This window comes from Pezoporus occidentalis, unplaced genomic scaffold, assembly GCF_034315485.1.
Source record: "Pezoporus occidentalis ecotype Australia unplaced genomic scaffold, CSIRO_AGI_Poc_V1 ctg96, whole genome shotgun sequence".
Lineage (NCBI taxonomy): Eukaryota > Metazoa > Chordata > Aves > Psittaciformes > Psittacidae > Pezoporus > Pezoporus occidentalis.
Genome location: NW_026916325.1, coordinates 2,105,918 through 2,117,876, shown reverse-complemented (window position 1 = coordinate 2,117,876; position 11,959 = coordinate 2,105,918). Strand labels below are relative to the sequence as shown.

At 46.9% G+C, this 11,959-nt stretch overlaps 1 protein-coding gene across 1 annotated transcript; it reads left to right on the top strand.

Moving 5' to 3' along the window:
* Positions 1-3,232: 3,232 nt before the first annotated feature.
* Positions 3,233-11,363, top strand: OSR1 (odd-skipped related transcription factor 1). The gene is made up of 3 exons (XM_062606361.1): positions 3,233-3,369; positions 8,908-9,600; positions 10,126-11,363. The coding sequence occupies exons 2-3, from the start codon at positions 8,954-8,956 to the stop codon at positions 10,259-10,261; spliced, it is 783 nt and encodes a 260-aa protein (XP_062462345.1). The 5' UTR covers positions 3,233-3,369; positions 8,908-8,953; the 3' UTR covers positions 10,262-11,363.
* Positions 11,364-11,959: the final 596 nt, after the last annotated feature.

Sequence of the window (11,959 nt, the reverse complement as noted above, 5' to 3'; positions counted from 1 at the left end):
CTGCACTGCGCAGGATTAGCCCTTGAACCCAGAATTCGTTGGAGACGAGGTGACAAACGCACCTGGCTCATGGAGGGAGAGAAGGGGACTTGTCTCCAGGTTCGATCCCCGTGCCCCTTAAGTCTGCTCTGCCGTCGGGGCACGAAGCCGCCCCATCGGAACAGGCACCGGCGTGGTCAGGAGGCAGCGCTCGGTGCCGGCCCCGGCGCTGCGGACGCGGAGCGGGGAGGCAGCCCCCGTGTAGTGGCCGGATAGTGCCGTTCTGGGTGCTGCTCCCCACAAAACGGGTGGCGCAGCCCGGGGAGGGGGGGCCTTCACCCTCCAGCTACATGGAGCAGGATGTGGCTGGGCAAGGTTTCGAGCAGGGGACACAGGTGGAACGTAGGGACAAGGACTTTGGTCTCCCCCATTACCCCACAGATTTCTCCTGAAACGAATTGAGTTTCGCTGTCACGTCTAAATCCTACAAACGTGGCTTTGGGAGCAGATGCCTTCATTTTTTATGAGTCTCTTGAAGTTGTAACATTCCTAATCGACAGCAGATCTTCGCTGTGGAAAAGCGCAGTGTATTCCCTGTGTGTCAGTGCTAACAGTGGTTTTGTACCCCGTTCCCGGTATTAGGTTCCCCACCGTTACAAGTTGACATAATGCAAATTAGCAAGGGACATCATAAAAATCCATCCGAGAATAAAGGCTTTGGAACAGCATATCCGTCATAACTTAAACACCAGATATTTAAAACAAATGCACTTAACAGGACAGTTAACCTGAAACTTCAGTTCAATCGCCAGTGGGTGGACAAGTCCAAACATTTTTATTTTTTAACAAGTACCTAAATATCAGGCTATACGTTATCCAGGCAGCTTTCAGCTACATTTCCAGTAATACTCTGGGATAGAAAAATATCCCAACGTCCCGCTTTGATTATAAACTATTTTCGCGTGGGAATAATTTTCTGTTCCCCTCTCCTCTTTAGACACTGGGATCTTTTACTGCCCTTTATTTCGATGCGTATTTCTTTCGGAATGATGGTTTCTGTAACTGGAAGCGCATTTTTTAAATTGTTATATATTTTGTTCCTTTGAAGGCAGCACGCTCAGGTAATCATTGCTGATGCCGTGTTTGCTATCTCAACTAATCTGCTACTTCTCTAAGGGAATTGCGACTTTTGTTTCAGTAATGCACGCACCCACCCCCAGCTGTATCAAGATGCTTCCTCTGGGAAAAGAGAAATCTTCAGCTAGAACAGAGTATCTCCGGTCTGTTTCTTGAGGATCTTCCATTTGTATTCTGACTACAGGACTCGAAAACTATTTTGGAAAATGAAAACTTATTCGAAGGCATCAACTTACAGCATCGGGCACAGGATCGCACTCTCTACAATTCGACCCCCAGACCAGTGCAAAGGTTTGGAATTTATTTGGGGGCGCGGGGGGAGGAGGAAGAGAGAAGGGGCTGGGGGGGGGGGGGGGGGGGAAGGAGGAGAGAACCGTAATAAAGAAAGAGAGAAAGAAAGAAAGAAAATAACAGCTCGAAATGAGAGAGAACAGGAGAAGCCGGATTGAGGGAGAGTTTTTGCTTCGCCTTTGCCTCATAAAAATGCCACTCGTTTACAAAATGAGGGAACGAAAACCTCTTCGTCTGCCCAGAGCAGTGAGTGGAACTGGACTCCGGATTCCTCAGAAATAGAGATGTTTTGTGGATGAAATGGCAGTGCTATGGTCTTGCTTCACCACGCCACTGTCGTGTTCATGAGCGCTCATTCTGCAGGATGATAACGTAGCTCTCCCTCGTTGCTGTTTTGGTCATGGTTTTTACTATTTGTTTGCTTGTTTTTCCTTCGGAGATGGGCAAAAATCGGTGTAACAACGGGAGTGACATGAACAGTAAAAAAACACATGCTTGTCCTTGAGCACGGTACCATGTTATCCTGACGGATCTGTCTTCGCTAGCGTATTATATTACCCTGGTTCCTCAGAACAATGTAATACACCCAAGCAATTTTCCCCCCTTCACGGATCTAAAGGAGTGTGAATGGATGGATGAATAGAAAAACAAATAAGCAAGGAGATTATGGCCTCAGGATTAATTATAAAGCACGTTTAACCTTTTTCTTTCGAGGGTTATTTTGCTTTGCCTGCTTCGCCCGGGTAGTCTGCCTCCCCCGGACTAAGGACGGCTCCGCGGCACCCAATCCGCGGGGGATCCGCTGGATTTTGCATGCCGTGGATCCCCTCAGGAGTCCAGGGAGGGACACACCAGCTCCGGGGAGCAGGATGGACAGGAAGAAGGCACAGAGGTCAGGGGCGCTGGGGTAGAAAGTGGGAACCGGTAGGGATGCTGGGGCAGGGGAAGGAACCGGCTCTACCCCTGTGGTGGGCTCTTTGCAGTTAACCGGCTCTTGGCATCCTCTCGGGGGATCTTCTCAGAGAGGGAGAACAATGTGCAGTATCCAAATCCCTATGGTTGGAGCAGATCCCTCCCCCAGCCTCCCCCCCCCCCTGTTTTTTTTTTTCCCTTTCTTTCTGCCTTTCTACCCTCCTGCCTTCTCCCCCGGGGGCAGGTTCCGGAGAGTCCTGTCCCGCGAATCAGCGGGGAGGGGGCGCAGCGAGGCCGTCCGGGAGCGGAGGGGAGCGGCACGGAACGGTGTGGAGTGGCGAACCGGGCCAGGGCAGGCAGCGCGGCTGGGACAGTGCAGAAAGCAAGGGGACCCCCACTCCCCTTCCTTTCTCCGTGCGGCTCCGCCGCGGGGGTCCGAGAGTAGCGGGCCGCGGGCGCGGAGAGCGGGGGCGGGGCGAGATCAAGCACTTGCGGGAGGCGATCCCCGAGCTGCCGCGCCTTCGGGAGAAACGGGTTGAAAAGTTGGTTCTTCCGAGCCAGAAAACTTTCTCCCCGCGTGCGCATGCCCGGAGCCTGGTGGGAGGTTGAGGGGGGAGCTGGGGGGGTGGGGGGGTGGGTGGTGTTTGAAATAAGGAGGAGGCTGGAGAGAAGGGATCGGTTCAGTCTGAGCTCGGCTGCTCCCGGGCGCGTTTGCACTCCAGCAAACACAAACGGCGCCGGGAGCAGGAGGAGGTAGTGCAGCTCCGTGTCCATCAGCCGGGGCACCTGGCCCTGCTGCTCGCTTTGGTTTGCCGGTCCAGCCGGCGGAGCAGTGGGGTGGGGGGACAGCGCTGTGCCCTCCAGGCCAGCACAGACACTGACACCAACCTCTTTTATTTTTTTTCTGTTTGTTTTTTTTTTGTTTGGTTGGTTTTTGTTTTGTGTTTTTTGTTTGTTTATTTTTTTTTCCCTGTTATTTTATTTTACCAGCTCAGATTTAGCCCAGGATCTTTTAACTGCTGCCAGCGGTGGAGCACAGATCGGGATTAGGTAAATAAAAAGAGCAACTCATTCTTTTTGTTTTCTTTTTTTGTTTTGCCAAGCCTCGGGGATTGGGGATATAGATGCAGACACCTCCATTTCTCTCCCTCCTTTCTTTCTTTTCCCCTATCTTCTTCCACCATCCCCTTGATGGTGCAGAAGTGGGGAAGTTGTGGCTCACGTGAGGACTGTTCTCCGTGGAGCGGGTAGAGGGCTGTGGGAAGCCTTCACATGGGTCTCGGCTATTTTGATGCTATTTAAAGATTTATCTTCCCATTTCAAAGATGTTTATCTACCTTTGAGGAGAATCTGCGTTTTCAACCCTAGCTAAAAATTACACATACGAGCTGCAAAACAGAAGCCTGAATGTCCTTTGAAACTTCAGCTTCTCTCCTCTCGATTCTTTACTTTTATTCTCTCTCCTCTTCTCTCTCCTCTTCTCTCTCCTCTTCTCTCTCCTCTTCTCTCTCCTCTTCTCTCTCCTCTTCTCTCTCCTCTTCTCTCTCCTCTTCTCTCTCCTCTTCTCTCTCCTCTTCTCTCTCCTCTTCTCTCTCCTCTTCTCTCTCCTCTTCTCTCTCCTCTTCTCTCTCCTCTTCTCTCCTCTCCATTTTTAATGTTTTGAGGTTCGAGAAGCCTTCTCTGCTTCCTCCCAAGTCCCTAACAGAAGAGAACCTGATGTTTATATTTGTCTGAATGGATCGAAACAAGTTCAGAGTAGGGCAAGTCTGAGCTTTTCTCGAGGCCGAGCCTATAAAGTGTCAGTGCAAAGCCGAGGATTAGGGTATAGTTGTTATAGTTGGCTTCTGGGAGGGAAATATAAAAACAGAGCGTTTCGGAGTTGACCGTGGCGCTGCGGGACTCTTCCGGTCACACACGGGCAGGGCAGGAGAGTGAGCGCTGTGTCCCAGGCAGGTGCACTGGAGGTCCAGTTCAGTAAGACCGAAGTCAATCGACACAAGGGACAGCCCCGCAAAGCGGGGTCCGGCTGCTCCCGTTCCGCAGGGCGCAGCTCAGGGGCGGCGGGCCCTCGCTCGGCCCGGCCTGGGCATGGCCTGGGGCCCTGTCACCCAGAGTGTCTTGCCCCCCCCCCCTCCACCCGCAACTACTCCTGCTGCGGCCGTGGGAAGCTAGGAGTATCGAGGGAAGAAACTCTTGCTGCTGCCGGAGAGAGGAAGCACTATATTCGTGCACAGGGGAGGCACCGGGCGTCTCTCTAGGGAGAAAGCGAGAACGAATCTTATGCCGGGCGCCTTTTTACACCCAAGGGAATAAAAAAAAACCACTCGCACAGAACTCCCAAACCAACCTAAACGCTTCTGTAGGGAGAGAGTTGAGGAGCATGGCCCTGCGACCACCCCCAGCCCGTGGGGTCACTGTCCCCCTAGCCTTGGGACCCGAGATGTGGTGGTGGTTGTTTTGGATAAAGGCTGCCCCGGGAAGCGTAGCCATCGCTGGTGCAGTCGATCCCTGGCTATTATTATTATTATTATTATTATTATTATTATTATTATTATTATTATTATTATTATGTGGGACTAAAATCCGGCGCATTCATCCGCTTTCGCAGTGGTGGTCTGAAGAAACTTGTCAACAGTGATTTCGCGATAAAATGTGAATGATGATTTTATAAGGATTGAGCGCAGATATCCAAGGCACATGCTGACTGAGTCTTTCCAGTCCTCATTAATGTTAGCAATTAACTCTTTCAAGCTCAATTAGCCCCGAATAAACCTGCTTTAACAGATTCTGCAGACTTCATTAATACTTTTAATAAATCTGTGCTGAGCAACGCACTCGAAAAGCACCACGCTCGAATAATGGAGAGCGAAAGGGCAATTTTATTCCCTTTCCAGTTAGTTTCCTAAACACAGATAAATTCTAAGCTCTGTTTCCTAGCTTAAACTGACAGGAAGGGAACATCTCGTTCCCTCAAAGGGGACAAAATAGGTAGGTGGCAAAATGCTGCACACTGATGTGATGGCTGCTGAAAGGACAGGGCTTCCACTAGACTTTAAAGGCAAAAGAGAGGGACTTTTTTTTGACAGATGAACCTGATGGTTGTAGTTTGAGGCTGCGAAAGAATGCAGCATTTTATGTCCGCTACTTTATCATGTTTGTAAAAATAAGCAACCTTCTCGGAGTAATTTACCTCCTCCATTCTTCCATGTGGAACTAATTAGCAAACCTCATTATTTATGAGTCAGGTATTTAATGTAACAAATATCCCTTTCAAAGGACAGATCGGAAATTGATAATTCAAGGTAGAAAGGAAAAACACAGAGTAGCCACAAGGTGACTTAAAAATCCACTTAATTTCGCCCCTTGCTACGCTACCAGCAAAAAGCCGGGTGAATTTCTCTTTTCCTTTTTCTACTTTTTTTTTTTTTTTTTTTTTCCTTTATGGCGCACAAAGGAGGTAGAATTTAATCTGGAAGGTTAAGTTTACAATGGTCTTAAAACAATGGCAACTGGACAATAGCATTACCGTATCTTCAAACAGGACAAAGGGTAAGAAAGCTGGAGACAGATGTAGTCTTTCAAGTTTATGATCCTATTTTGCAGGGTAAATTTATCTTGGCATGAGTGGGATTTGTTTCAGTCAGAACACAAGTGGTTTGTTCTTGATTACTCACTGAGCTAGTTTGTATTAAGAAAAAAAGGAAAACCCCGCACAGTTTTATTGTTGGGGGAATTCAAGCAGAGTAGTCGAGGGGTCTTCTTCTGTTAAAAAAAAAAAAAAAAAAAGAAAAAGAAATTAAAAACAAGCTCCGATAACTATCTATTTACATGAGACAGAATTAAAGGTGGAGGTGACACAGAAATCAAAGAAACGTTGATCTCTGCGGGCAGCGGGAGAGTGGAGGGCTCCCGCGCTGTGCGACCCGCTCCCTTTGATGTCCTGGAGAGAGGGGACTTCTGTATGAAATACTCTGCTCTTCATCTGTATTTTTCACTAACCCCGCTGCACAGAGCAAAAGTGTAACTTACATTTCTGGAAAAGTGCCAAGAAACTTGTACTAATGTGAACACTCTGCTCCCACCTCCCCTTTTCTTCTTGGTTTTGTGGTTTTGGGGGGGTTGGTTGTTTGTTTTGTTGGGTTTGTTGTTTTTTTTTTTCTCCTTCCTTTTTTTTCCCCTTGTCTTTTTTTTTTTTTTTTTTTGAAAAGTGTTAACACTTCTCTGGGAAAAAAGAAAAACAAACGCGGGCACTGCTGATGCTGTTATGACATTACTGTATTTCTCCTTTCTGACCCTTTCTTAATTTGGGAAATCAAAAGAGAATTTTTTAAAATATTATTGAGCAAGCATTTACCCAAACAGACATAGTAATTTTTTGTTTATATATTTCATATTAAAGGTTTTATTAGTATATGGAGAAATAAAGAGGGATACGGGTAGAAATTAACTCAGTTTGCAATAGCATGTTTCATGCTTGACAAATCTATAGCTGCCTCGGCAGGAAAATAAGCACAGAGCCGTTGTGACAGGCAGAAAATACATTTCAGGTACAAGAACAGAGTGTTTTCTATACACTTGGTTCTCGAGGTCATTGGCTGAGGCATTTGTGCTGCGAAGTGGACACGCCAAGCATATGGGCAGCACTGACAAAATAAAAAGCATTTCCCCAGTTGAACAACAGAACAATATGGTTGGTTCATCGGCCCTAAATAGTTTTTTTTTTGTTTGTTTGTTTGTTTGTGTTTTTTTTAAATAAATAGAGGAATGGAAGGGAAAGCAAATTAAAAAAAAAAAAAAAAAGAGGAGAGGGAGAATGTAACGTGTGCATTTTTTAATCAGCCACTACACAAAATGTATCTAATTAAAAAAGACGAAATGTCACAATCTCTTATTCTGGGTCACTGCGCTGGAATTCCTCTAAGATTTGAGTCTATCTTCCGCTGCTGATTTATGTAAAGTGGCGTGAAAGGTGGGCCCGGCATATAGAACTGCACAGAACAAGCTTCTCCCTCTCACACCCTCCCAGCCGCAACTCCTCAGTCTGGACAGCAGCTCACATATAAATCAGATTTGTTTCCCTGGTCTTTAGACCTCTTCCACCACTGGTTTCCACCCACCCAGTCTTCCATCCCAGAGGGACGATTACTGCTCTGCAGCACTTTGCTGCCTCCTTTTCTCCAAAGGGGCTTTACTCTTCACATGGGGATGAACTCCAGGCTGAATGCTGCAAGGATCCTGCTGGGACCCTGTGGGGATCCTACACTGACTCAGCAGGAAACCTACAGTGGACCCTATGTGGATCTGTGGGAACACTGCAGCAAACCTGTGAGGATCTTATGAGCACCTGTGGGGTCTCTATGGGGACCCTGTGGGGATCCTGCTGGAAAACAAACCCACAGAGTGCAAATCCTGAAGTTCACTCAGGGGGAAGCAAGTATAAGCTGTGGGCTGCGCAGTAAGGAAGAGACTCCCTGGGATGCAGGGATGTGATGCCTCCAAAAGCTGTGGGTGCTCTCTCACACCCACAAAGAGAGGAAGCTGTATCCCAACCACCAACTCTTGGGAGGCATCTCTTGCCAAATGGATGACAGCAGCCAGGACTGAATTTGCAAGCAGGGCCAGATGTGCCTTGCTGCTGTGGCCTTGCAACATTTTTCTCTTGTGGGGTGAAATGGGTAGGGATCTGGCTTAGAGGAGAGGCTGGGGGCCTGGAAGGACCCTGAAACACAGAGCAAAGTGGTGGCACCCAGCCCAGGGGTAGGGCTGCAGCCCTGCAGCTGGTGAGTTCAGTGTCCCTACGGGAAGGATCCCTCCAGCCCTCGCCTATTTTCTTTTTGAAGGGTTCTGATTAAGTGATTGCCTAGATTAGGATGTGGGCTTGAAGCCAGACACTTCCCCCTTGGGAGAGCAAATGGCACTTCAGATTTGTCACCCAAACTTAGCTTTTTCCCATTTCTTTTTGCAGTACATAAGAGGGAGGGTTGTTGTCTGGTATTTCCCCCTAAAAAAAAAGAAATCCAGGAATTTTCCCTTTTTGAATGAGGGAGGACTTGCAGTTTTGGGACCAAACTGCCACTACCACCAAGCAGAGGCTTGGCTGAGGCCAGACCACAGTGACCTGAGTGACCCAGGGGCAGAGGGCTCTCTGCACCTCCTCCCACATCACCTCAAGGGTCAGGGTTAAAGGCAGATTTTGTGGGCAGTATCCAACTATTTTCTAAAGGCTGAGGGTGCTCAAGAAGGGATTAAAAATTACATGGGAGAAGATTGAAATTTGTGGGCCAAAATGGCATCTTTTTGCTGTCTCTATGTAGTGCATTATTACAGGTCTACACAGCACAGAGATGCTGTTTGGGATGAAAAATTGCTGTTGGGGTACAACTTTTGTGTGTGAGGAACGGCGAGAGTCTGGAGACCTCTGGGGATACACTCACAGCCAAGAGCTTTTCAGACCTCTCTGACTCCAAGGCAGTGTCCTCCTGTCAGTTTGGAGAAGGGTGTTAATGAGGCGTGAGGTGAAAAATTCCGTCTACTTTTATCTTTGTATAAATCCACCTCTTCCCCACTCCATCTTTTTTTTTTTTCCAGATCTTTTCCTTCCCTGCTCCCAAGATCCTCCTCCTGAGTGGCTACCATGGGAAGTAAGACCTTGCCGGCCCCAGTGCCTATCCATCCTTCCCTCCAGCTCACCAACTACTCTTTCCTGCAAGCGTTCAACGGGCTGCCCACTGTGCCCTCTGACCACCTCTCCAACCTCTATGGGTTCAGTGCCCTGCATGCTGTACACTTGCACCAATGGACTTTGGGGTACCCGGCCATGCATCTACCCCGCTCCTCCTTCTCCAAGGTGCCCAGCGTGTCGAGCCTGGTGGATGCACGGTTCCAGCTGCCAACCTTCCCTCTCTTCCCACATGTCATCCAGCCCAAACAAGAGGCCACCAATGTGACCCTCAAAGCCAAACCCCGCTTTGACTTTGCTAACTTAGCAGTGGCTGCCACACAAGAGGACCACTCTAAACTGGGACAGGCAGACAGTCAGGGCTCGGCCCCAGGGTTGGGGTCCTTGCTTGAGGTGACTAAACTCTCTCCAGAGAAGAAACCCACACGGGGAAGGTTACCATCCAAAACCAAGAAGGAGTTTGTGTGTAAATTCTGTGGCAGGCACTTCACCAAGTCCTACAACCTTTTGATCCATGAAAGAACCCACACTGATGAACGGCCTTACACATGTGACATTTGCCACAAGGCCTTCAGAAGACAGGATCACCTGAGGGATCACAGGTAACAATTCTTCTTCTATCTTTTTTTCTTGTCTAGCTGTACTCTCCCAGTTACCTACCTACGTTCATGAAGGTGCCTGTAAGAAAAGCCATGTTCCTGACCACCAGCAGCATTCCCTCTCAGTTTTCCTCTGCCCACTGCTGGTGGAGGAACCCAGATAACTCACTTTAGAAGTCAGGCCTGTTGTACTCACACACCCCATAAAAGTGATTTGCACATCCTCCTTCTTAGCTTCCACAGATGTTTCACCCTCCCTTTGCATGGTCTTGTGTCCTCTGCCTTTATGATTGTTCAGATGTGTCATGAAGACTTGAAGCCTGATGATCCCAAAGTTAGAGAGAAGCTCTTCATCCCTAAGAAAGACACCCTTGTGATATCCCTCTTTCTTCTTGCCCACAGTGCTGCACATCAGCACTCTTGATCTCAGCAAAAGGTGTAAAAATCTCCAGCATGTTCTCCGTCAGGTAGCTCACGGCCGAGTTTAGGTTAGTTATTTCTGACATCTCATTTTTGTTCTCTCCCTAGATATATCCATTCTAAAGAAAAGCCTTTTAAGTGTCAAGAATGCGGGAAAGGATTTTGCCAGTCCAGAACACTAGCTGTCCACAAGACACTGCACACGCAAGTAAAGGAACTGAAACCTGCCAAACTTAAGTGCTGAATCTCCAACTTCTATGAACTTTTCCTTCCCCTCAGACTTTACACCAAAACCAGAGCAGAAACAAAACTTTCAGGATGGAAGCACTGAACTTTGCATTTTGTTTTTGTTTGTACTTTCAAAAGAGCAAAATCCGCACCACCACCTTCCCTGCCCAAACTAACTTTCCAAGCATGGCTGAAAAGATTATTTTTGCATTTTAAAATACACACGAATAATGCAGGGAGTGCTAGCTGACTTGTGTGGCTTTGATAAACTTTGTGCCAAAAGGTGGTGCTCACGTGTTGGACAGGAATCTCTTTAAAACCAAACCAAACCCCTCAAGTGTCGTTCCCCCCCCCCCCCCCCCCCAATCCCAACAAAAGAACCCAGAATCGTAGCAAAAGTATTACATATAAAAAACCCAACCTCTTATTTTATACCTTTTTGACTGTATAAAGCTTCTTATTTTTACACTTCAGGAAATACAAAGAATTCCAGAACATGATTAAGAACTGAAATGGTGGTTTCTCATCACAGCATCATTAGGACAAGCAGAAGGGCAACTTGCAAATCTCACTTGCTTGTTTGTTTTCTTCAAAAGAGAAGAAAATGAATATTTGGAAATGACCTAAGTCTCTCAAGTGAGGAGTCTTATCATGCTCCGGAAAACGAATCCTGATCTTAGACCTGTGGTCCCTCGTGTTCAGGATAAATCAGTGTTCATGGGACATGGAGACTTTTTCTTTTGCCTTATGGTCTTGTGCTCTGTGAGGAGGTTTGTAAGTTGTGGACTTACCTTAAAAAAAACAAAAACAGAGTAAAGAAAGATGGCAAAGCATCAAACTGATGGTATGCACAATATGGTTTTAGTGGTATTTTAAAGTCTTCGTGCACCCTGATGAGAGAGAACAAATTTCAACCTGAGAGCGTATTTTTTTAAATGCTGGCTTTCGGAACAGTGTATTCAAACTAAGAGACATTCCAATAAGTTTTGTTTATTAAAAAAAGAAAAAAAAGTTGTATGGCTGTTTGGCACTTTATGCTGATTATTGGTAATTGACATTTATCACTGGATTGTGTGTGGTTTTTTAAGTATTAAAATAAATCGTTATTTTACAGGCAAGTCTGCATGGGCTACGTATGCGTTCATTTGAACTCTGGTCTTTTCCCCACCAAAGCCTCTCTGGCAATACGCAGGATATTCAGAACCAGGTTGTTTTTGTTGTTTTTTTGTTTGTTTGTTTGTTTTTCTGAGTTAACTTGATATTTCCTCAGTGCTTGTTTCTACCAACTGCCTCATTTTCTTTCTCTTTTTCCCTCGTCCTTTCTTCTTTCCATTTTTTTCTTTTTGCTTTTCTTTTTTTTTTTAATTTTTTTTTCTTTCTGTTTTCTGAGGCTGACAAAAGCAAGCAGACCTTCGAGGGCTCAAATAATTTTGCTGCTAGTGTGGAAATAAGAAAAAAATCGTCTAACGTAACTAAACCTCGGGCATTAGCTTATAAGATTAGGTGTCAGAAGTGTTATAAAACAAAACAGATGAATAATGGGCGAATTGGTGCTGCCTTCCCAGCCCGAGGGCACTGCGGGGAGAGCCTCCTTGGCTCACCGTCCTTCGCCTGTCAAGAGCGGGCATTTCTCTACTGCATCTTCGGCCAGTTCAGCGCTGATCGGTGCGGCCTTTGGTTCCCGGCAGCTGTTTCAGATCAGAGGTATTTATTC

What these genes read in the sequence shown, in the direction of transcription:
- OSR1 (XM_062606361.1), top strand. Translation starts at nt 8,954, where the DNA reads ATGGGAAGTAAGACCTTGCCGGCCCCAGTGCCTATCCATCCTTCCCTC. An exon ending in GATCACCTGAGGGATCACAG is followed by an intron (nt 9,601 to 10,125) that starts GTAACAATTCTT and finishes TTCTCTCCCTAG; the next exon opens with ATATATCCATTCTAAAGAAA.